The sequence below is a fragment of the Muscardinus avellanarius genome (assembly GCF_963383645.1).
Source record: "Muscardinus avellanarius genome assembly, chromosome: 4".
In the NCBI taxonomy this organism is placed as follows: domain Eukaryota; kingdom Metazoa; phylum Chordata; class Mammalia; order Rodentia; family Gliridae; genus Muscardinus; species Muscardinus avellanarius.
In genome coordinates, this window is record NC_137789.1 from 123,441,367 (window position 1) to 123,467,909 (window position 26,543).

The 26,543-nt window shown below is 39.0% G+C and overlaps 1 protein-coding gene across 1 annotated transcript in view; it reads left to right on the plus strand.

The window, feature by feature from the left end:
• Window positions 1-14,360: 14,360 nt before the first annotated feature.
• Window positions 14,361-26,543, plus strand: part of KIF20B (kinesin family member 20B) — a gene marked incomplete at both ends in the record, with an annotated part of 69,013 nt that continues 56,830 nt past the window's right edge. The window contains 5 exons of the mRNA XM_080694833.1: window positions 14,361-14,507; window positions 18,848-18,934; window positions 19,026-19,142; window positions 19,701-19,839; window positions 20,503-20,687. Coding sequence (XP_080550959.1) covers window positions 14,361-14,507; window positions 18,848-18,934; window positions 19,026-19,142; window positions 19,701-19,839; window positions 20,503-20,687 — 675 coding nt within the window. The remainder of the gene's footprint in view (window positions 14,508-18,847; window positions 18,935-19,025; window positions 19,143-19,700; window positions 19,840-20,502; window positions 20,688-26,543) is intronic.

A 26,543-nucleotide genomic window follows, 5' to 3' on the forward strand; every position in this document is an offset into this window, starting at 1 on the left:
TTTCCAATGCTATTAATTCCAAGTCACAAATTGTCAGCAAATAGCAGAGGCAGGTGTGACGGAAGGATACGAGTGCTGAGAAAACAGAGGCTTCATGTTTATCCACAGGAGATCTTGTGCTGGTGCCAAACATACAAAATGCTTTTGGGTCTCAAGAGTGTTCTCTGTTATTGTCTTATTTTGAAATTGCAGGGTAGAGATTGTGGACCTGCATTAAAAATATCATTTTAATGATGAAAAGACTGAGGCTCAATTAGAACTCTATTTGTTCCTTTCACATTCAGTATCCTAAAATTTGGCCACTTAACTGGGCAGAAGTTTTGTCCTGTTTTGGTATTGTCTGCCAAAATGGTTTGAGTTGGAGTATTTTTAGCAAAGGAATCTGGCACTCTTGGCTATGTGACTGACACTGTCAGTAGGTGAGCCTCATGCTGGACAACATAAAGATGTCCTGGCAAGAAGAGGTTGGAGTCTTTTTTTTTTTTTTTTTTGCGGTGCTGAGGGTTAAACCCAGGGGCTTTCTACCTTTGAGCAATACCCCCTGCCCAACATTTTAATTCTTTATTTGGAAATAGGGTCTCACTGAGTTGCAGAGGGCATCACTAAATAGCTGAGGCTGGCCGTGAACCTGAGATCCTCCTGTCTCAGTCTCCCAACCACTGGGATTTTAAGCGTGCACCACCACACCTGCTGAAGTTGTAGATCTTAAATTTATAGTCATTGCATACAGATTTTCCTTTTTGTATCAACTCATTTGGTTGGTACTTATCTGCTTCTTTACTTATTGCTCCATAATGAGCAATCAGGAAAAAAAATCAAAGATAAAAGCTCTTTTCAGATATGTCCCCAATACTTCCACATATTTTCATTAGATAACACTCATTTGAAAGAATTTTTGTTTGCTGCTTTTAACTGTTCCGTAAGTTGTACATCCTAACTATGACGTAGAATTATTGTTAATCAAGTTCAGAAGTAAAGCACATTTTAGACCATCCTAATAAGATGCATCCTTCAACTAAGAATTAATCAAATTTTTAATGAATGAGCTTTTGTGGTTTGGGCTTTGTTGTATGTACTACTTTATGAGTTCCTATATTAAGGCTAACTTCCTTTCTTCTATTATTATTATTATTATTATTATTATTATTATTATGCACTAGAGGTTTATTCCAGAGGTATTCTACCTCTGAGCTACACCCCTAGCCCTATTTTTTTAATATTTTTTTATTTTGAAACAAGGTCTCATTAAGTTGTGGAGGGCTTTACTAAGTAGCTGAGGCTGGCCATGAACCTGCAATCCTCTGTCTCAATCTCCTAAATACTAGGATTACAAGCATGTGTCACCATGCCCGGCTTCCTATTTTTTGCAGTACTAGGGATTGAACCTAGGGACATTCTATCTCATGAGATACACCCCCAGCCCTGCTTTTTTATTCCTTATTTTGAAACAGGTCTCACTAAGTTGCAGAGGGCCTAAGTAGCTGAGGCTGTCCTTGAGCCTGCAATCCTCCTGTCACAACCTCCCAAGTACTGGAATTACAAACATGCACCACCACGCCTGGCTCCTATTTTATTTTTTATTTTGAAACAGGGTTTCACTAAATTGTTGAGGATTACAGGTATATGCCACCATGTCTGATTAAAAGTACATTTCCTTTTTCTTCTCTCCTTCTTCCTAATATTATGAAGGACTTGTTTGCATTTGGAAAAATCTTATTTTTTTAGGTACTTACTGATATTGGTCTCGTTATCATTAATTACTCAATGGCTTTCTTTAACAACAAAAAAACTCAAACTATTTGTGACATCACTACTTTCCCTAGCAATTAAAATCTCAAAAGCATAGTGATAACATATTCTAGAATAAAAATGTCATATTGGAAGGGTTCTATGTCTTCCTACTGAGGAAGCTAGAATCTTGAGATAACTCAAAATACAAAACTCTGGAATAAATAGATTCACCAGGAAGTCTGCGTTGATTGAAAGAATGCGAGGTTCACTAGCACCACCTTGTGGTATTTCCAAATCCGTGCAACACATGATCTGTAAAGAGTGTCATTTTAAAATTTAATTTAATTTATTTACTTGTTTGTTTTTTGTGGTACTGGAGATTGGACTCGGGAACATTCTACTTACAAGCTACACTCACAATCCTTTTTATGTTTTGTTTTAAAATAGGTAATCCCTAGGTTGCTAAAAGTCTCACTAAGTTGCTGAGGCTGTTCTCAAATTTGCGATCCTCTTGTCTCAGCTTCTCAAGTCCTATGATTACAGATGCACAGCAAAGATTGCCTCTTTAAAGACAATATAATTAAGATGAATAATGGGAAAAAGTATTCATGCAGAGACAGTTTGAAAGTGCAGAGGGAACAGAAAGTGCTTAGAAGCTCTCAGGCAAATACCAGTTTGTTGTGTTCTAGAAAGATGGCTAATGATGCAATCTCTGTAGGCTCAGGAGTGGGGAGCCTCACTGAGGAGGTGGCACAGCCTGACACACATTAAGTACTTAAGAAATGAATGCTTCTTTTCTCTGACACATTAAATTTTAAAAGTGTTCACTATAAGCTGGGTGTGGTGGGACGTGTAGCTGAGACAGGTACATGGAGGAACAGGAGGATCGCAAGTTCAAGGACAGTCTCAGAAATAGTGAGACTCTCATCAACCTAGTGAGACCCTGTTTCAAAATAGAAATAAAATAGGGCTAGGGGTGTAGCTCAGAGGCAGAATGCCTCTGAATTTAATCTCAATGTGCCACACCCACACCCACACCCACTGTTCACTATAAATGTAAAGGGGCTTATAATAAAAAGACATAACCTTTCACACCTCTAGTCCTGCTTCCCAGAGGCAATCACTTTTATAACTGCAATTCTTTTGGCAGTTACTATTCGTCTTTATTTATTTACTTTTTTGTAGTACTAGGAATTGAACTGAGGGGCATTCTGCCTCTGAGGTATACACTCTGCTTTATTTTATTTTGAAACAGGGTCTCATTAAGTTGTGGAGCACCTAAGTTGTTGAGGCTGAATGTGAACCTGCAGTGCTCCTGTCTCAGCTTCTCATGTACTAGGATTACAAAAGTGTGCCACCACAAGTGGCTCAGATGTTAAAATAATATACTCCTAATGTTATTACTGATGTATCAATTATAGAGATTGTTTACTTACTTTTTACAAGGGTAAACATTTAGCTCAAGACAGTTCTATTTTTTCCTCTACTGGTTCCCTTTGTACCTTTATGTAATGTACCTAAACCTGTAGGTCCTGTTTCTTCATCTCCTAACTCCGTCTTCGTAATACTGAGATATTACAGATCCGAACCTACCTGTGGCTTCTCTTCTTCCACTTTCCCTCTATGTCTCTGCTGGGCCTAATCTCCTATGCCTTATAGAAGTCAATTCCAACTCTTTTTTTTTTTTTTTTTGGTGGTACTGGGGTTCCTGGAAGCCCTTCTACCTCTCTGGGATACACTCCCACGGGCTACACTCCCAGACCTATTTTTTTAACATTTTTATGTGGAAACAGAGTCTCTTAAGCCAGCAAGGCTGGCTTCGAACCAGCGCGATCCTCCTGTCTCCGCCTCCCAAGCGCAGGGATTACAAGCGTGCGCCACCACGCCCGGCCAATTCCAACTCTTTTTAAGCACATCACAGAGGGCCCTTTATGATCTAGCCCTGCCGGTTTTTCCATCTTCTGTCATTATCCATTTAAGTTATACTCATAGTCATACTGAAGTATATTTGTGTTTACAATTTTTGGAAGCTTTTGTGAACTCTTTTCCTTTTCTTCATTGCTTCATTGCTTTCCATTGTTTAGAATGGACTCTTCCTTGCAATTCACTGGGAAATCCCATTATTTATTTTAGCCTAGATACTACTTTTAAAAATCTTCCTTCATAGGTATCATTTATTACATTTTAAGTCTTACCATTTTTTTAAGTCTTACCATTTAAGAGATGCATTTCATAAGGACATAGTTACCATAGATGGTGATTTTTCTGAGCTACACCCCAGTTCCAACCCCTTCTTTTTTTAGAACAAGGTCTCACTAAGTTATTGTGCACTGGCCTGGAACCTGTGATCCTTCTGTCTCAGTCTCCAAGTACTGGGATTACAGGACTGAGCCACCTCACTGGGCTAGCAATGAAGTATTTTTAAATTAAGATATGTACTTTTCCCTTTTCTGCAGAACTGTGTTAGGGTTATTAAATCTGGGAGTATTCTACCTCTGAGATATGCTCCCAAGTGTTTTAAACATTTTTTTTTTTTTAATTTTGAAACAGGGCCTTGCTAAATTGCTGAGAGTCTCACTAAGTTGCTGAGGCTGGCCTCAAACCTTCAATCCTACTGTATCATCCTCCTAAGTATATGTGTATATATATATATATGTAATGATATAATGTTCTTTATATACTTATACTTAACAGGCTAAAATATAGTGTAAACATAACTTTATTTATTTTTTTTTTGCGGTACTAGGGATGGAACCCAGGGGGATTCTACCTCTGAGCTATACCCCCAGACCTATTTTTTAAATTTTTTTTATTTTTTATTTTTGGAAGTACTGGGGATAGAATCCAGGGGCATTCTACCTCTGAGCTCCACCCCAGCCCTATCTTTTATTCTTTATTTTGAAACAGGGTCTCACTGAGTTGCAAAGTGCCTCACTAAGTAGCTGAGGCTGTTTTCAAACCGTGATTCTCCTGTCTCAGCCTCCCAAATGCTGGGATTACAAGTGTACGCCACCATGCCCACCTTATTCTTTATTTTGAAACAGGGTCTCACTAAGTTGCAAAGGACCTCTAGCTGAGGCTGTCTTCAAACTGTGATCCTCCTGTCTCAGCCTCCCAAATGCTGGGATTACAAGTGTGTGCCACCACACCCAGCTTTAAATATAACTTTTATATGCACTAGGGAACCAAAAAAATGTGTGACTGGATTTTTGGTGATATTTGCTTTACTGTGGCAGGGTGGAAATAAACCTGCAATATCACTGAGCTATGCTTGTACTACTAATAGAGGCAGTGGCTACAGCAAGAAATCAGCTTGATATAACCTACCAATATTTTCACTTTATGTTAATGTTCATTTTAAGAGCACAAGCAGAATTCTTTGGAATGGGGACCTTCGTTTTCATTTTAGAAAATGTCAAAGTTATTTTATTTATTTTTTGTGGTTTTAGGCTACACCCCCAGACCTATTTTCTGTTTTATTTGGAAACAGTTTCTTGCTAAGTTGGTGAAAGCCTCAGTAAGTTGCTGAGGCTGGCTTTGAACTTGTGATCCTTCTCTCTCAACCTCCCAAGTTCTGGGATTACAAGTGTGAGACACCATGCCCGGCTCAGTTGTTTTTAATCTTTTTTGGAGTACTGAGGATTGAACCCAGAGGCATTCTACCTCTGAGCTACTCCCCAGCCCTATTCTTTATGCTTTATTTTGAAACAGGGTCTCATTAAGTTGTGGAGGACCTCACTAAGTAACTGAGGCTGGCCAAGAACCTGCGATCCTTCTGTATCAATCTCCCAAGTACTGCGATTACAAGAGTATGCCACCACGCTTGGCTCAAAGTTATTTTTAAAAGTTGAAAGAATGATACAACACACACCACTATACTTTTCACCTAGACTCACAAACTATGATAATTTTCCCATGTTTACTTTCAAAACTTTTGTGTTTTATTTTTTGTCAAGAAACAAAACTTCCCACTCATTGGCTTTTCATCTATGGAATGGAAAATGTAGGAAAATACCTCTGGTATCTGTTCTTAGTTCTGCACCTCTTCTGCCATCTCTCAAGTTCACATTATCATTTCTTGCTGGGACAGCTGCAAGAGCCTCCTAACTGTTCAACAGCATCCTCCTTGGCTGTCTCTATTCTCTTTTCCAGCAGATTAACCTTTTCAAAAGAGAGATGCAGGTTGCATTGTACTGTTCTCATTCTTAAAAACAGAATCTGTAAAATTCAAATCAGCACCTTGGCTGACAGGATCTCTCCTTGGCCATCCTTCCAAGTTCAACCCAGCCAATTCTCCCTTGAGTTCTCTACTGCGACATCAGCCTCCGTCTATCTCTCAACAAATATTTGCTTTCTGTGTATTTATAGTCACTGAGGGTACATCAGAGGCCAAAAGAAGCACAGTTCTTGTATTCATAGAACTTACACTTCAGGGGGAGGAGAATGATAACAAACAAATATAATGCTAGTTTTAATAAGTACAAAAATGGAATTAAGCCCTCAAATAAAAAAAAGAGGGTCTACTTGAGACAGAGTAGTCAGGAAAGTCTTGTCTAAGAAGGTCATATTTTATGGGATCAAAAGGAGGAAAAGAAGTGAGCTATTTAATGAATGAAGAGAGAGCTCAGAGAGAAACTACGCAAAGGTTCATACATGTTGGGAAGAACCTGGTGTTTGAAGTGTCCAGAGAAGATCAACTTTCTACCCAAAGTTAAGTAAGAAGGAGCAAGGAAGGCTGGTGCATGCAGGGCTTGATAGGCCATGGTAAAGGTCAACATATTTTTGTGTGTCTGGTACTGGAGATTGAACTCAATGGCAATTCTACCTCCAAGCTACAACCCCAGCTCTATTTTTTATTCTTTATTTTGAAACAAGGTTTCACTAAATTGTAAAGGGCTTCACTAAGTAGCTGAGGCTGGCTGCAAACCTGGATCTTCCTGTCTCAACCTCTTAAGTACTGGGATTATGAGAGTGAGCCACCACACCTGACTAAAGGTTAACATTTTATTCCTTTCTCACTATTCTTTCTCTCCTTCCTTTCTTCCTTCCTTCCTTCCTTCCTTCTCTCTCTCTCTCTCTCTCTCTCTCTCTCTCTCTCTCTCTCTTTCTTTCTTTCTTTTTTTTGGGTAGTATTCAGGACTAAACCTAGGAAGTTTTACCTCTTACTCCCATTCCTATTCAATATTGAAACAGGGTCTGAATAAGTTGCTACAGGTGGTTTTGAATCTATGATCCTTCTGTCTCAGCTTCCAAGTACTGGGATTACAAACATGTACCATGAAGCCTGGCTTCTCCATCCTTCCTATTTAAAATTGAAAGAATGACACATGTACATTATTATACTTTCCACTGAGATTCACCAGTTATCAAAATTTTGTTGTATTTAGTTTCTTTCTTTTTTTTTTTTTTTTGGCGGTACTGGGGATGGAACTCTGGGGCATTCTACCTCCGAGGTATGCCCCCAAACCTATTTTTTATTCTTTATTTTGAAACAGGGTCTCACTAAGTTGCTGAGAGCCTCACTAAGTAGCTGAGGCTGTCAACCGTGATTCTCCTGTCTCAGCCTCCCAAGTCCTGGGATTACAAGTGTGTGCCACCACTCCTGGTTTGCTTTCTACTTTTTTCTGGTCAAAATTTTGAAGGTAAGTTTTAGACCCTGACACTACTGCTAAATAAATCAGCAAGTGCATTCTTAAAATGCATTCTTCTACATAATCACAAATTCATTGCCATATGCAATTTAGAATTGATACAATATCATCTAACATCTAGTCCATACTTAAATCTCTCCTACTGTCCATGAAATGCCTTTTGAGGTTATTATTTAAAAAAAAATCTGTGATACAGCCAGGTGTGGTGGCACACTTGCAATCCCAGTACTTGGGAGATTGAGACAAGAGGATCACCATTTTATAGTCAGCCTCAACTACTTAGTGAGACCCTCTTTCAAAATAAAGAATAAAAAATAGAGCTGGGGGTGTAGCTCAAAGGTAGAACATTCCTGGGTTCAATTCTCATTCATATTCTCTCTCTTTCTCTCTCTCACACACACACACACACACACACACACACACACACACACACACACTTGTGATTCAATCAAGAATCACAAATTTCATTTAGTTTTTTTCCTGATTAAAGCAATCATCTACTTTTTTATGTCATATTCTATTTTTCCTGTAATAACATTGGCAATTTTGAAGAGCCTATGCTTATTGTCTTGTAGAATATTCTACACTTTTCTTTCACCGATTATTAGATTCATGCCAAACATTTCTGGCACAAACACCTTCATTTGGCTAAGGTATGTGTAATGAGTCTCTTCATTATAAAATTTTCTACCTATAATTAATCTGTATAATGATTCATTGATATGCTGCTTATGTCTTCCCCAAAGACCTTTCAGCCAGTATATATTCCTTCTTTTTACATGCTCAGTAGAAAAAAATACTCAGACTGTTTCTTGTTATGTGTGCTCAAAATACACATCCCAAAATGTGTGGGTTTTCTCCCACCAATGACCAAAACAAGCAAATCTTAATACAGAAAACCAGCTGGGCATCCTCTAATTTAATTCTCACACTATTCACCTGGAAATAGCATCAGATCCCACAGAGGTGAGGGCTCAATCTCACAACACTGTCCCTATTTCAGAACCAATCAAGCCTAGGTCTCTGGAACTTCATTTGTGTGTGTGTGTGTGTGTGTGTGTGTGTGTGTGTGTGTGTGTTACTGGGGAGTGGAACTCACAGGCTTTCTACCTCAGGGGTATATCCCCAGTCCTATTTTTTATTTGGAAACAGGGTCTGGTTAAGTTGCAGATAGACTAAGTTGCTGAGTTTGGCTGACTTCAAACCTGTGTTCCTCCTGTCCCAGCTTCCCAAGTACAAGGATCACAGGTGTGTGCTACCATGCCCAATTGGAACTTCTGACTGACAGTAAAAATTGGAGTTCCTGGAACTCCCTCCTTAGGTTTGGTTAATTTTGCTGTAGCAGTTCACAGAACTCAGGGAAACACTGTACTTAAACTTACCAGTTTATTATAGAGGGTATTTTATTTTTGCTACTGAGTATTAAATTTAGGGACATTCTATCTTTGAGCTATACCACAGCTCTTTTATTTTGAAATGGGATCTTGCTAAGTTGCTGAGGCTTGCCTTGAACCTGCAATCCTCCTGTTTCAGCCTCCTAACTACTGGGATTACAGGTATGTGCCACCGCACCTGGTTTATAAAGGACATTTAACTTTTTTTGTTGTCCTACTGGTGATTGAATCCAGGGTGCTATACCTCTGATCTATACCATTTTTATTTTGAAAGGGTCTCACTAGGTTGCTGAGGCTGTCCTCGAACCTGCAATCCTTTTGTCTTAGCATCCCAAGTTCTGGGATTATAGGCATGCACCACCATGCCCAGTTTAAAAGGCTATTTTAAAGAATACAAATAAGCAGCCAGATGAAGAGAAACATTGGGTAAGGACTGAAAGAGTCCAAGCTCAGGAGTTTCGGTCCCTGTGGAGTTGAGGTGCGTGACATTTTGGCACATGAATGAGTTCTTGTTCACCTTCCTGCAAGCTCCCATGTGTTCAGCTGTCTAGAAGCTCTCTGAACCCTGCCCCTTTAGGTGTTTATGGAGCCATCATTGCATAGGCATGTTTGAGGCATGAACAACCATGTAGAAATGTGATTGCACCAAAAGGGTATGACCCAGCAAAGCCCATCTCTTCAGATTCTTCTTGACCTCTCTGCAACATTCTGTTCTTCCTTTCAGATATTTCTCTTTCTGAAAAAGAGGTCTTACTACCAGATAAGGTTGATCAGAGATTTCTTTACATCCAACACCAAGACAGAAAAGTAGGGGAAGATTAGTATCTATGACCCATCTTGGGGAAGAGAAGTTTTCTATAGTTTGCCTTTGGAGGGAGTTATGAGTCAGTAACCATGACTATAAACACACACACACACACACACACACACACACACACACACCTCACATACATATCTGTAATAGTTAAACAATATTAATAAAACAGAACAATTATAGTAATATACTGTAAAAGAAAAGTATGTGAATGCAGCCTCTCTCTCAAATTGTACTGTACTTACCCTTTTTGTAATGTGAAATGATATAATGCCTACAAGATGAGGTGAGGGGAATCACAGGCACTGCATTGTAGCATTAAGTTACATTCTGAAAATATATATTTTGAGATTAGTTGATCCTGGGTAATTGTAACTTTTGGAAAGTGAAAACAGTAGAAAAGGGGGTTCTACTGTACTCTGGCAGCCTGCTTCTTTCTTTTTGTCATTTAACAATATAAACAAGATTTATTTCTAAAAAGTAATTGAAAGGCTTTAAGCAAGACAGTGGTGTGATCATTTGCATTTTGAGATTAGTTTGATAGCTGTTTTGAAGAATAATGTGGAGAGGTACAGGAGAGACCAGTGGGAGGCTATGGTAGTCTGGGTAATAAAAAAATAGAGGAGCATTTATTTCACTTAAAACTTGAAAGTTCAACAGATACAACTGTTTATGAACTGGATGAGAGAGGTAAGGGAAAGGAAGATCAAAGAAGATTCCTTTGTCTTGAGTAACTGGGCAGATACAGGGTAGTGTCATTTGTATCATTTCCTGAGATGGAGAAGATCAGGAAGGAGAGAGTTCAGGGTATATAGCAAAAAATCCAGAGTCTAACATTGAACATTGATAAGGTCTCAGGAGGATACGAAATTTAGGTGTCAGCAGTTTAAAGTTGATGTTTAAATCCATGAGTTGATAGGGCTGCCCAGAGGAAAATGTGAAGGAGAGAAACGGGAGGTGAGGGTGTTCAGGACTCTGAGGATTCCTGTAATTTAAAGCTTGGCTAGAAGAAGAGAGAAAAGGAGACTAAGGCTAGTGAGGTTAAGAGGGGATAAAGGAGACTGGTGGCCCAACAGCCAAATGAAGTGTTTTAAGACTGAAATATTTGATTATGTGGATCAAATATTCAACTGTGGAATGGTGCTGGGAGTCGGAATTGAGATGTGCCTGGTATGGTATTCCTTCTGTCTGGAATGTTCACTTCTCTTTCTTACTTAGTTAACTCCTAATAATCCCTGAAGATCTAGATCAAATATCTGCTCAGATTCCTCTGTGACAATCTTACTGCTCTGAGAACATTTCCTTCAATCCACTCCGTACAGTTGTGATTTCCGAGTTATTTGTATTCTAATTTGATTGACTCCCCTATTAGAATGTTGAGGGTTAGTGTCTCTAATTATTACTCTCCACTTCTTCACCATCTCTAATTTTTAACATACAGCAGGTTATCGACAAATATTTGCCAAACACTAAATGAATGTTGCACCTAAAGAGCTGGGAATAAATGCCAACTAGCAAGAGCAACATAACATTGTAAGGCATAACAGATTCAGGTATAGATTTGTCTGAGGGAGCAATGGAGATGTTTGAATTAGATAGTCCACGAAAGACTTAAGTTCCAAACTGGACAGAAAAATAAGTTTTTGTTTTATCTTTTTTCTGTTCTTCCCTTTTACATTTACCTTTCTTTGCTCATATTTCTTGAACAAAGAATAAAATAGAATTTTTTTTGTATTTCATACTGGCTCACATGAAATTTGATTATTTTGTGGAAAACAATGACAAGTGAGAAACAGAGGGGGTTAGTCTGGGAAAGAGTAGGTGATGAGATATGTAAATACTACATTATAAGAAAAAAGACAGTAAGCTTATCAAACTATATATTCCCCAAATGTCTCTAATCAAGTAAAATGGTTGAAAAGAAGACCATATATAAAAAGTTGGGTCGTTAAGTCCTTCAGCTTAATTTAAATCCCTGCTCCGTTAGCCTTTGAACCCACTATTTAGCTTGTACACTTATTTTCCTCAGACTTTGTAAAATGGGATAACAATAGTACCTACCTCAAAAGGTTTTCAGGATCAGTGAGACAATCCATCTTATAAGTTTAGCACCATGAATGGCACAGGTAAGCGCTCAATTTATGCTAGCAGTTATTTTTTTCTTTAAAATCAAGTACAAAAAAGAGACAGCCTAAGTAGTAAATACTTGTATGAATGTAACAGTATATAGCACCACAGTCAAGGAGGATCACTTTGACTGAAGCAGAGAAAGGTTCACTGGCACATTTTGGGCATTGCAAAGACCTTGCCTATACCACTAACAGCACAGCGCCTTGAAGCGAGAGGTGCTTTGTACTTTCAGAAATGCAGGGGAAAAAAGCTTTAAAAAAGTCTATTCTGGAAAAAAATGTGTTTGGCCCAGGAAGGAGGCTGTGGACGACTGAGAGGCTTCCGCGGCGAGGCAAGTGACCCCGGCTGGGAGTCTTTTCCGGCCCGCGGGGACGGAGCCCGGAGGTGACTAGCCCGCCATTCTCCGGCCGGAGCCCGAGTACCGGCCCCGGGGAGTCGCGGGACTGAGTTCAGTGGCGGAGGCCTCACCTCGGGGCCTTCGCCACGGCTTTCCCGTTTCTAGGATGGAATCCGAGACCTGCGACCCCGCCTACAGAAGCTGATTCCAATCCAAGACGCAGGAGCCGAGAGAGCAGCAAGATCCTCCGCGCCCGGGCCGCCCACGAGCCCCTCTCTGCTCATTGGTCGCCCGGCGTCTCAGGACCCGCCCCCAGATTTGAAAGCTTCTTCCGGGAGCCGCTAGCCAGCCGGCAGCGCGAGCCTTGGCACCGCCCCGCGCCCCGCGAGGCCACGCCCACTCCCAGAGTTCAACGCGCACTTCTGGCCGCCATTGTTTGAATTTGAAAACGAAAACAGGTCCGTGCTTTTGGCTGGCCGGGCGTGACGGGTGATGTTGCAGGTGAGGAGGGGACCCTGGCGAGGGTGCTGGAGAGGAGGATGATGGCTGGGTGCTTAGCAGGCCTGAAGCGGGGAAACGGCTGTGGCAATGTCAGCATCTTCTAACGGGGCTCCTGGCGCCCCTGAGCCAAGCCCTCCCGGGCGCTCGGAGCGGTACTCCGCACGCGTAACCCCGGCCTCCACCGCCTCTCAGCTGGGGGACGCAAGGCAGCTTGTTTAATTTCTTTGGGCCTTCTTCCTCGTCTGTTGAAAGGAGTTAATGGAAGTCCTTCTTAAGGTTCTTGTGAAGATGAAGTGCGTAAAGTTGTTAGAGACGTTGCTGGCACGTAATAGACACCAAGCGTTTGCGGTCGTCAGTATTTTTATTACTGTGGTCGATTGATTGGGGTGTTGTTAAGAAACGGGCTTCTTTTACCAACTGTAGTTTCCTGAATTCCTGAGGTGAGCTGTTTGTCCAGCAGGTGACATGGCCTCTTTCTGGGGTGAGGTTGGAGGGAGCACAGAGTGACATACTAGACGGGTTCCAACTGGCTAAAAATATGCTTATTTGGGTTATGTTTAAAGGAAATAGATTTGTACACATTTGAGTTGGGCGCCCCACTTGGCTTATTATTATTATTTTGTGCCCGGGGATGGAACCTTAGGACATTCCACCCATGAACTGTACCCTAAGCCCTTTTTAGTTTATTTTTTTAATTTGAAACAGGGTCTTGCTAAGTGAAGAGGGTCTTGCTAAGTTGCTGAGACTGGTCTCCAACCTGCCATCTTTCTGTCTCAGCCTCCTAAGTACTGGGATTACAGGCCTGTGCCACAACTCCTGGGACTAGCTGGTTTATGAAATAAAGTTTTTGAGCTAAGCTTCCCAACTGTTGTAAAGAAATAAAACAGCCGTAGATGCCCATTACTAATTTCTCCAGCCAGGAACCCTACATTGGGAATCAGGGTTCTGATGTTTTATAATCTTATCACAAAACAGAACAGAGGCCTCTTTTTCTCTCTGACATTGTGCACCTCCTGACATTGTGCTTAGCAACAATTTTAATGTTAATGTCTTTTCAGTTAAGTTTTTCCTTAATTTTACCAAAGTTTAGTGATTTAACTCAGTTGTAATAGTTTAGTGAAGCATTATTCCATATTCAGCTTAAGATCTGTGATAGGTCAGATACTGTTTTATGCACTTATTATTTATTCTTTCAGTCTTGGGGATGGAACGTGTAGCCTCACTCAGGCTTCAAGTGCTCTACCACAAAGCTACACCCCCAGCCCAGGGACTGTTTTCATTATTCACATACATTATTTCACTTTTTCCTTGCACTTAGAAGAGTTCATTTGAAAGCAGTTTCTCCAGATAGCCAAGTTTAACTCCTGAGTGCTAAAATAGTCTGTAACATTCTTCAGAAGACACTAAATAACTAAAATAACACAAGGTCACAGTTCGCTCCATGAACTCTTTACTATTTGATTTCTGAGAGAATTTCAGGCAGAGAGTGAATAATATTTTATATTGTCTTTACAGATTACCTTTAGCCACAAAATCACTTCATATGGATCTCTTTATAGATCGGGTCATATGAATCATAGTTGGTTGTGTTCATCATCATTTGATTCAGAATCTGTAAATACAATTTGTTCTTTGTCTTTTCCATAGGTCATTATGTTATAAATGGGACTGTAATGTTTTACCTCTGAATTCTAGTTATTCGGAAGGAAGTAGTGGGCTGGATTGTAGATTTTTTAAATAGTGGGTGGCTTACATGCATATTTACTAAGGTTATCCAAAGAAATTACTGTTATTCTTGCAGAATGGAATCTAATTTGAATCAAGATGGAGTCCCAAGACCATCTTATGTTTTTAGTGCTGACCCAGTTGCAAGGCCCTCAGAAATAAATTTTGATGGCATTAAGCTTGATCTTTCTCGTGAATTTTCCTTAGTTGCATCAAACACTGAGGTAAGTACAAATACAAGAAAAGTATTATGTTGATTATCATGATTGAAGTTTTAGAATGTGTGCTAACTAGAATAGAGATTCTCAAACTTTCTCGGTTTTAAGCAACCTTGTATCGCAGTAACTTTTCATGTAGCCTTTGGCCAAAAGAAACACATAAAAGTTTCTTTTCAAGTAGTAGGTCTAAACTACCTAATAAGTATCTATGCCCTAACCTAGCAGCCCTTTGAAAGAATTCCAGGCTTTTAATTCCAGTATCAGGCCTGTAATTCCAGTACTTGGGAGGATGAGGCAGGAGGATTGCTGGTTTGAGGTCAACATATTAACTTAGTAAGATTGTGTTTCAAAAAAAATTTTTTTTAAGGGCTGGAGAATGTAGTTCAGGCAGAACACCCTGGGTTCAATCCCAGTAGCACCACCAAAAAAATAAAAAAATAAATAAAAGGCAAGGAAAGAACCTAAATAAAAAAGCATTTAAAATTTAATTTTTTTGGTAATTATGCTTATTAGTGGGATATTTGTGTTACTTGTGGTCTGAAAGTGAACCTGCAGTATGAGTTATGCCTATACTAACTAGTGGATCTGTCAGTAAGAAACTTTTAATTACTGTAGCATTAAAAGAAGTCTTGAGCCAGGCGTGGTGGTGCACGCTTGTAATCCCCACGCTTGGGAGGCGGAGACAGGAGGATCACGCAGGTTCAAATCCAGCCTCGCTGGCTTAGGAGACCCTGTTTCCAAATAAAAAAATATAAAAAATAGGTCTGGAAGTGTAGCCCGGAGGTAGAAGGGTTTCTGGGAACCCCAGTACCACCAAAAAAAAAAAAAAAAAAAAAAAAGTCTTGAAATCAGGTAGTGTTAGCACTTCATATAGCTTCTTTTTCAGACTTTTTTTTTTGTCTTTTTCTGTGTATTTTATATTTTTATATTATTTTTAAAATGAATTTGTCAATTTCTTCAAAAAAGCTTGCTGGGCGAAAAAGGCTACATTGGAATTGTACATCAGTTTTAGAAGAATCCATCTTAACAATACTGTTGAACAGGTGTATATCTTCATTTAGTTCAGTCTCCTTTAATTTCTTTATAGTAGTGTTTTGTAGTTTTCAGTGTTGCCATTGCTGGCCTTGAACTTGTGACCCTCTTGCCTCAGCCTCTAGAGTAGCTATGATTACTGGTGTGTGCCACTGTACCTGGCTAAACAAATGGTGTTGCTTTTAAAAATTAAATTCTTGCCAGGCATAGTGGTGCACGACTGTAATCCTCACATTTGGGAGGCTGAGACAGGAGAATCATAGGTTTGAGATTAGACTCAGCAACTTAGTGTGACTTTTAGCACCTGGTGATATCCTGTTTCTGAATGAATGAATGAATGAATGAATGAATGAATGAGGGCTTGTACTTAGAGGTAGAATACCCTTGGGTTCAATCCCCAGTACCAAAAGTAAAAAATCAAATTCTAAGTATTCCTCATAGATAAAAATAATGTAATTTTGCAAGTTGATTTGTATCTTGCTACATTGTTACGCTCATTTAATAGTTCTGGTATCTTTTTATTTTGCAGATTTGTAGGCAAATGTTCACGTTGTCTATGAGTAGACAGTTGACTTTCTTTTTTTTCTTTCTCTCCTTCCTTTCTTTTTTCCTCTCTTGTACTGGAGATTGAAGCCTCTCCGCTCCGCGGGGGATGGGGGGGTGTTCTACCTTCAAGCTACACCTTCTAGCCCTTTTTATTTTTTATTTTGAAACAGTTCTTGCTAAGTTGCCCTGGTTGGCCTGGAGCCTGTGATCCTTCTGTCTTGGCCTTCCAAGTACTGAGATTACAAGATGTGCCACCATGCCTGGCTTAATTTTTAAAAACATTTTTTAATAATTTCTAAAAAATGAGTTAAGCCCATTTCTTTCTCAAGGAAAGCAAAGAAAATGTTACATTAAAATATTCTGAACATATCTGGGCGTGGTGGTACACACTTGTAATCCCAGCATTTGGGAGACTGAGACCGGAGGATCGTGGTTTGCAAACAGCCTCAGCTACTTAATGAGGGCCTCCGCAACTTAGTGAGACCCTGTTTCAAAATAAAGAATAAAATATAGGGCAGGAGTGTATGTAGCTCGGAAGTCAATGCCCCTGGGTTCCATACCCAGACCCACCAAAAAAAAAAAATCTGAATATATGATGGATTTACATTTGTGTTAATAGAATATTCTGATAACTTGTGATTTTTTTCCCCTAGAGTTGTTTTTTAATGACTTAGAGCCCTGTTAATTGTATTAGATATAAAGATTAGGCTTTTTTTTAAAGAGAAAAGTCTATTTGTAAGCTACATATAAATATAGGAGGCAGAAGAGATTGAGTCTTTTGTGGTATATTATTATTTTGTGTGTATATGGTGCTGAAGATTGAACCCAGGAGCAACCTAGCTATACCCCTAGCCCAGTTTTTTATTCTTTATTTTGAAAAGGTTTCACTGAGTTGTGGAGGGCCTCACTAAGTAGCTAAGACTGCCTGAGAACCTCTCAGCCTCCCAAGTAGTGAGATTATAAGCGTGTGCCACCATGCCCAACTCGATATATATATATCGATATAAATATATATATATTTATATGTTTATATATTTGTATTTATATTTAATATATATTTACATTTATATATTTATAAATATGTATTTATATTTATATATTTATATTGTGGTACTAGGGATGGAACCCAGGGGCATTTTACCTCTGAGCTACATCCCTAGTCCTTTTTTTTTTTTTTTTTTTTTTGGTAGTACTGGGGTTCCTGGAAACATTTCTACCTCCGGACTACACTCCCAGACCTATTTATATATTTTTTAAATTTGGAAACAGGGTTTCTTAAGCCAGCGAGGTTGGCTCTGAACCTGCGTGATCCTCCTGTCTCCGCCTCCCAAGCGCAGGGATTACAAGTGTGTGCTACCATGACCGGCCCCATTCCTCTTTTTTATTCTTTATTTTGAAACAGGGTCTCACTGAGTTGAAAGGGCTTCACTAAGTAGTTGAGGATGGCCACGAACCTGGGTCCTCTTGTCCTGGCTATATTTTGTTTTTTAAAAAACAGTTACATGAGTATGGTGGTGCATGCTTGTAATCCCACTATTTGGGAGGCTGAGACAGGGGGATTGCAAGTAGAATCACTTCAGCAAGTAGAGAGACTCTCATCAACCTAGTGAGACTTTGTTTCAAAATAAAAAATAAAATAGGGCTGGGGGTGTAGCTCAGAAGTAGAATGCTGAATGCCCCTGGGTTCAATCCCCAGTAACTCACATATACCCACAATAACCCACTCACCCAGAATTGTTATCTTTTTTTTTTTTTTTTTTCTGTACTAGAGATTAAATCCAGGGGTGTTCAACCTTTGAGTTATACCCCAGCCCTATTTTATTTTATTTTATTTTTTGCAGTACTGGGGATTGAACCTAGGGCCATTCTACCTCTGAGCTACACACTCAACTTGATTTTTTATTTTTATTTTTTGTGGTACTGGGGGTAGAATCCAGGGGCTTTCTACCTCCAGGCTATACTCTCAGACCTATTTTATACTTTATTTGGAAACAGGGTCTCACTAAGTTGCTGAGAGCCTCACTAAGTAGCTGAGGCTGGCTTCGAACCTGTGTGATCCTCCTGTCTCAGCCTCCCAAGTGCAGGGATCGCAAGCATGTGCCACCCCCTCCCAGCACCCAACTTTATTTTTTATTCTTTATTTTGAAACAGGGTCTCATGAAGTTGCCCAGGGTCTAAGTAACTGAGGCTGGCTGCGAACCTGCTATCCTCCTGTCTCAGCCTCCCAAGTACTGGGATTACAAGCTTGAGCCACCACTCCTGGCTCCCTAGACCTATTTTATTTTTTATTTTTATTTTATGCGGTACTGGGGATTGAACCCAGGGACATTCTACCTCCAAGCTACACTTCCAGACCTACTTTGTAACCTTTACCTTGAAACAGGGTCTCACTAAGTTGCAGAGGGCCTCACTAAGTAGCTGAGGCAGGCCATACCTGTGATCCTCCTGTCTTAGCCTCACAAATGCTGGAATTACAAGCCTATGTCACCATGCCTGCCTCATTTTTAAATTTTGAATCAAGGTCCCATGAAGTTGCTGAGGCTGTTCTCAAATCTTCTGTCCTTCTGTCTCAGTCTCCTAAGTACTGGAATTAATAGTCATGAGTCACCATGCCCAGCTTGTCAAATCTGTAAACATAAGAAATGGTTAAGAACAGAATAATGACTGTATAATAGCAGATTATTATATAACAATCAACCATATTAGAGATGATCTCTGAAAAGCTATATTCTGTATATTTAAAATACAGCTATTTTGTTCTTCTCTAGGCAAGTAGTTTGGAATCCAAAGATTATCTCCAGGTTTGTCTTCGAATAAGACCATTCACACAGTCAGAAAAAGAACATGATTCTGAGGTTTGTGTTGAATTTAATTGGACTTTGATATTTTACTTTTATTTAAGAGGCAAATACCATTGTTCTTATTTATTGTGGGTATGTCTTCTAGGGCTGCGTGCATGTTCTTGATTCACAGACTGTTCTTCTGAAAGATCCTCAAAGCATCCTTGGCCGGTTAAGCGAGAAAAGCTCTGGGCAGACAGCACAGAAATTTAGTTTTTCTAAGGTAAGGACCCTGTAAGATAAAGTTTTTTTTTTTTTTTTTTTTTTTTTTTTTTTTTTTAATGGGGGAGCATTGCTAGGTATTGAACCCAGGGCCTTGCTCATGCATGTGCTCTGTTACTGAGGTATACTTCCAGCCCCACCCCTGCAATTTTTTTTTCTTAAAGAGAGACTTAGCTTAAAGTAAATTGCTATGTAATTGTATATAATGGCCTATTTGTCTTGTGCTTAAGGAACTTACATCTTTGGTATTGGTATTTTTATAATATTGGGTCTATAATTATATAATTGAAAGTAAGCAAGTCACTATGATGTTCTTAATTTTTTTTCTTTATAAAACAAAGATGAAAACATGATTGGCTCAGATTTCTATCTTAAAAACTGGCTGTTAGTGGTTAAATTGTCACATTTATTTTGTTTGTGGGGATGTAGTAGTACCTATTTGGAGGATAAATCTTATGAACCCAATCTTTAAAATTTTTAAACTTGAGAGATATGGTGGACTTCATTGTGAATAGTAACTTGAATTTTCTAAGAAGACTTTCTGAAAATTCTTTCTTAGGTTTTTGGCCCAGAAACTTCACAGAAAGAATTCTTTCAGGGTTGCATTATACAGCCAGTAAAAGACCTCTTGAAAGGACAGAGTCGGCTAATTTTTACTTATGGGCTAACCAATTCAGGAAAAACATACACATTTCAAGGTAAATATTATTGATTTTGGCTAGAAAGGAGAAAGAATAACTTTTGCTCAGTATTGTCTTGATTGTATGTAGTTAGGTTTCTTTCAGTACATAAGTGTTCCACTTTTATTTTATTACTATTTTTCAGTGCTTGCGATTGAATCGAGGGCCTTGTACATGCTGGGCAAGCACTCTACCACTAAGCTACATCCTCAGCCCTTCCATTTTTAATAGTAATATTGAATTTATATTGCTGATGGCTTCTAATTCAGATTTACTTAGTCACATAAAACTTCTTTACCTATATGATAGAGGAAAAAGATGATCAAAATTTAGAAAAAGTGTCGATATGGAGAATTAAGTATAGATGACCAGTGAGACACTTTATATTTCATTTGCTTTTACACTTTGTGATTATTATTACAAATTTTAACATCAATTTTAATGTAATTTCAGGCCTGATCTGAATGTAAAATTTCAGGTTTTATATCAGAATAGTAATCAAATGAATATTGGCAGCATAGTAAAGACCAGTGTAATAGAAAACGGATTAACTCCTCAAGTTTTCTCACCTTTGTTCTCTGTTTTAGTTGTTTACTCTTGCTTTTTGGAAGTTTAAAAGGAACCTTATTAGTCCAGGAAAGTTTCCTTTTGAGAATGTATAACACAAAAATTCTTTCATAGGCACAGAAGAAAATATTGGCATTCTGCCTCGAACTTTGAATGTATTATTTGATAGTCTTCAGGAAAGACTGTATACAAAGATGAACCTAAAGCCGCACAGATCCAGAGAATTCTTACGGTTATCGCCAGACCAAGAGAAAGAAGAAGGTGCTAGCAAAAGTGCGTTACTTCGACAAACTAAAGAGGTACGGATGCACTTTAGTTTGTAAAATACATAAATCTTAACTCTTTATAAACTCTGAATTATTTCATTTTGTATTATAATCTGTTTTATGGTGGTAGTAGGCATTTCAGGTTGAGAAAAATATTTAATCCTTTCTTGAAATCTCTTCTACTTATTTTATGTTGAATAAATAAGAATGCTTAAACAATATGAATGTGATTCCAAAGTCATCTATGATTGTTTTAGAACCAGCACTGTTCTTTTTGTGTAATGATTTTTAAGAATTGAGTTTTAAGCCATGTGAAGTGGCTCATGGCTCACGCTTGTAATCCCAATATGTGGCAGGCTGAGATAGAGGAATTGCAGGTTTGCAGCCAGCCTCAGGTACTTAATGAGGCCATCTGCAACTCAGACCATATTTCAAAATAAAGAATAAAAAATAGGGTTTGGGGAGTAGCTCAGAGGTAGAATGCCCCTTGGTTTAATCCCCAGTACCTCAAAGAATATTGCTTTTTAATTGCAAAAGTAATGCATGCACACAAATTTTAAGAGACTATAAGAAAAAGTGAAGGTTTCTTCTAGTTCCATTCGTAAAGAGACTACAATTAAGAGAGTGTAACATGTCCTTTTTAAATTTTTTCTATCTATATGAAATCATACATGGAGCTTTTTATATGTCTGTGTATACATACATAATCATGTATGTGGTTGTATATAGCTGCATAGTTGTGTGTATGTGGTGCTAGAGATTGAGCCCAGGGCCTTGTGCATGCTAGGAAAGCACTCTATCACTGAATGATATCACTAGCTCCTTTCTTTTAATATGTAGTTTAGTTTTGTTTTATAAAGTGAGATCTTACTGATCTCATGAGTGATCAAATGAGTGTATTGTAGTTACATATCTTAATGGGGTACAAGATGGTAGAGGCATGCAGGTATATACCACTCATTTAGCCCTTCCCCGATTCCCACCCCACCCTCATTTAGCATATCTTAAATCTTTTATTATCATAAATCATGTGCCTGCTGTTGGGTTATGTGTTGAACTTTTTTTCTTCTTTTTAAAAAAAAATCAGTTTCTAAAATTCTCTTTGTAGACATTTGCATTTTTCATCATTCACTCTTTTAAACAGTGCTTTAAATGAGGAAATACTCTATTGCAAATATATTTTCTGCTAATTTCCCCACACTCATGCTAACAGTGAGTATTTAATAGTTTCTGTTTATGCAGATGTAAATCTTACTTGTTCTTAATTTTTGTTTCCTTATCTAAGTGAAGTAATTAGTACACCTTAAATTTTTTCCTGTGAATTGCCAGATATATTTTTTGCCCATTTTTGTTATTTGACTTTTTCTTACTGAGTTTTAAGAATTTATTTTAAAAAATCTCAAGGCCTGGGAAGACACATATACCTATCTCAATCGTAGAGTGTGTTGTGTACATGAGGTTCCGGATATAATCATCAACACCATAAAATATTTAATACATTAATTATATGGGTTGTAAATTTTTAGGTTATTGTTTGCTTTCCCCCTTCTGAGGTGGTTTTTGTGTGTGTGTGATGCTAGGGATTGAACCTGGGCATTCTACCTCTGAGTTATACCCCAGCTTTATTTTATGTTTTTATTTGGAAACAGTCTTGCTGAGTTGCTGAGGCTGCCTTTGAACCTCTGATCCTCCTGTGTTAGCCTCCGAAATACTGATATTATAGGGTTATGTCACCACCACTGGCCCATTGTGGGCTTTTTTTTTCTTTTTTCTTTTTGTGGTGCTAGGGATGGAATGCTGGGGAATTCTACCTTTGAGCTACACCCCCAGCCCTACTTTTTATTCTTTATTTTGGAACAGTGTCTCACTAAGTTGCAGAGGGCCTCATTAAGTAGCTGAGGCTAGCTGAGAACCTGTCTCAGTCTCCAAAGTACTGGGATTATAAGAGTGAGCCACTATGTTTAGCTCCTATTTTATTTTCTATTTTGAAACAGGGTCTTGCTAAGTTGCTGGGGCTGACCTCAAACCTATGATTCTCCTGTTTCAGTCTCCAAAGTACTGGGATTACAGATGAGTGCCACTGTGTCCCACTTTATTTTCTTATTTTTACTTTGGGTTTTTACTATTTATTTATTTATTTTTGTGGTATTTGGGATTGAAGGCAGGGGTGTTTCACTTCTGCACTACACCCCCAGCCTTAGTTTATTTTTTATTTGAAAACAAGGTCTCACTAAGCTGCTGAGGGCCTTAATTAGTTGCTGAGCCTGGCCACAATTCTATGATCCTCCTGTCTCAGCCTCCTAAGTACTGGGATTACAAATGTGCGCCGTTCATGCCTGGCTTCATTGTGTTTTTTTTATATTAATTTACTCAATACATTTTAATTAAGGTACCTACTGTGGTCCAGCAATGTTTCAAATATTTAGGATAAAAGATATTGCCATCATGGAGACTATGCTAGTTGTTATAACTCAATACTTCAGACTGGGCCATTTATAAGGAATAAAGGTTTAGTTAGCCCACAGTTGTGTGGACTGGGAGGCTCAAGGTCATGGGCCTGTATCTGGTTGAGGGTTTCTTGCTGCTGGGGACTGTAGACTTCCCAAGGTAGGGCAGAATATCACACAGCAAAGAGGATGCATGGAAATGATGAAGCCAAAGGGCCTTTATGACAGATCCGCTCTTGAGATAAACCATTAATCCATTCATGTATTGATCCATAAATGGATAATCTATTCTGACAGAGTCCTCTTGGCCTAATCACTTTTTAAAGGTCCTAGTCCTTAGCTGGGCGTGGTGGCGCATACTTGTAATCCCAGCATTCAGGAGGCTTAGACAGGAGGATCACAGGTTTGGGACCAGCCTCAGCTACTTAGTGAGGTCCTTTGCAACTTAGTGAGACCCTGTTTCAAAACAAAGAATAAAAAATAGGACTGGGGGTGTCGCTTGGCAGTAGAATGCCCCTGGGTTCCATTCCCAGTACCGGAACAACAACAAAAAAAGTCCTACCTCTTTTTTTTCTTTGGTGGTACTGGGGATGGAACCCTCCTACCTCCGGGCTACACTCCCAGACTTATTTTATATTTTATTTGGAAATAGGGTCTCTTAAGCCAGCGAGGCTGGCTTTGAACCTGCGCGATCCTCCTGTCTCCGCCTCCCAATCACGGGTATTACAAGTGTGCGCCTGGCAAAGTTCTACTTCTTAATGCTTCAGAGTGGGGATTAATTTCAATAGTACTTTTTGTGGGGAGATTTCAAACCATAGCAAAGGGGGGCTTCCAGGAAGATGGCGACCGAGAAAAGCGGGGCTTAAGAGCCCTGCTAACAACCAGTCTCCATTACCACAAAATCAGCGCCTTTCATAGCCAGAAAACAACATCATCAGAGAAACAAAAAAATACTAGGCTCCAGAGAGAAAGCGGACTCAGAACAGAGCTCAGAGCCACAGAGGAGATAAACCGGCCTCACGCCCGAGGACGCGGCAGCAGCGCCATACTGCCGACGGCAACGGCTAATTCACCGGACGGCTACAGCAAGCTGAGGTGAGCCGCTGCGGAACAGCCAGGCGGGATTTTTCAGCGCAGGGAACATCTAAAGCTCCCAGTGGCTGAGCTCAGCACACGCTGCAAGGACTCTACTCTATAGAGTGGAATTCAAAACCAAGAAGAAATAAGCCAGCCTCACGGCCGAGGGCGTGGCAGCGGCGCCGTATTGCCCTCGGCGGCAACAGCAGTGAATTCAACGAGTCCAGTACAGCTACATCTGCGTACTCAAGAACAGTGAGTCAAACTGCGGGCCCCAGAGGAGAAATCCCAGTACTGTACTCCCTGGGACATGACCCAGTGGAGGAGGGGCGGTGGCAGAGATATCACACCATTGAAGAACGTGCAACCTGGCACCCCCCATAGTTTAAAGCAGCCTCTATCGACTCCCTGGGTCGGAGACTCTGTGATACAACCCAGTAAAGGAGTAGTGGGGTCTGAGATACTAAAGACTCGAGATCCAGAGCACCTTAAGTGAAGCCATAGTGACCCAAGGGAAGAACCCAGAGAAGGCACAAACTTCTGAAATCATGGGAAAGAGGAATAACACTGCAGCAATGAATGCCCACAACCCCACAACATCAGAACCCGATAAAACAGAAATTCAGAGATTTCTAGAAGATCAAATCAGGAAAATAACTGTAGAAATAATAGAGGTGCTTCGAAAAGAACTCAGAGAGAGCCAAAAAGAGATAAAGGATGCAATTAATGAAGTAAAGGCCTCAATTCAAAGCATGAACAACCGATTAGACCACATGGAGAACAGAATCTCGCTCTTAGAAGATGATCATTCCAGAAATGAATGCATAGTTTCTAACCTAGAAAAAAATATCCAACAGCAGGAATCTGACATTGAAGAAATATGGGCCCAGTTTAAGAGAGCTAACCTAAGAATAATTGGAATAGAGGAGGGAAAAGAAAGTGAAACCAAAGGGATCAACAATCTCTTCAAGGAAGTAATAGCAGAAAATTTTCCAAACATAGAGCAAGAGGTTGATACACAGATCCAGGAAACTTATAGAACTCCCTTTAGACAGGATCGGAGAAGAGGATCCCCATGCCACATAATTGTCAAAATGACCAATGTGGAAGCCAAGCAGAGAATCTTAAAGGCAACAAAAACAAAGGGCCAAGTGACATTCAGAGGCAAACCAATTAGAATCACTCCAGACTTCCCAAACCAAGTCATGAGAGCCAGAAGGGCTTGGAGTAACATATTCCAAACTCAAACAACTTCCAGCCAAAAACTTTCTACCCAGCAAAACTTTCTATCAAATTAGATGGAAAAATAAGAAGCTTCCATGACAAACAGAAACTGAAGGAATTTATGTCTTCAAAACCAGCGCTAGAGAAAATACTCAAAGAGATTAACTACAAAGAAGAAATAGGTAACACACACCAGAACCAGAGAAACAAGATTTTCCATCCAACAGACAACTAAGATTGGTTATCTGTGGAGATTCATTATTTATGTTAGTCTTTTACCTATCTCTAAATGGTATTGTTTGCCTTTATTGTTGTTAATTTTTAGGATTTCTAGTTCGAATATTAATATACCTTCAGATATAGCATTTGGAAATATTTTATCCCATTCTATTAGTAACTTTTAACTCTGTTTACATTGTCTTTGGATATACAATATTTTTTTATTTTCTAGGGAGTTTGTTTACCCTCTGTTGCCTGTGCCATTGAAATCAATATCCAAGAAAACACTGCCAATTTCAATGTCATGAGGTTTTATGACCCAGATTTTCTTCTAAAAGTTTATAGTCTTAAGATTTATATTTAGGTCTTTTATCTATTTTGAGTTAATACTTGTATATGGGACTAGGTAAGGGTCCAATTTTATTCTTCTCCATGTAATTATTATTTTTCAACAATATTTTGTTAAAAGATTATTATTTCTACCACCAAATGTTTGTGGAAACCTTGTCAAAAATAACTTGACAATATAGGGAAGAAGTTAGCTCTATGCTTGTATTTAACTCCAATGGTTTATATATCTGTCTTTAGAACAGTACTACACTGTTTCAATTATTGTAGCTTTATATGGTTTGAAATCAGAAAATATATATCTTCTAGCTTTGTTCTTTTTCAAGATCGTTTTGGGTATCTAGAATCCATATTCCATATTAGGATAGATTTTTTTCTGAAAAATAAATATATAAATATATGATAGTTTCACCTAAAAAATAGAAAAAAAATATTCTCTGGTAAGAAAGAAAGCAAAAAGAAATATTGAAATGTTATCTTTAAGTCATCAAAAGCTTGGTATCAGACAAATGAAACTGTTATGTGAGATTATCATTTTTAATTTTGGACAAATTTCTATAATACTAGATGTCAA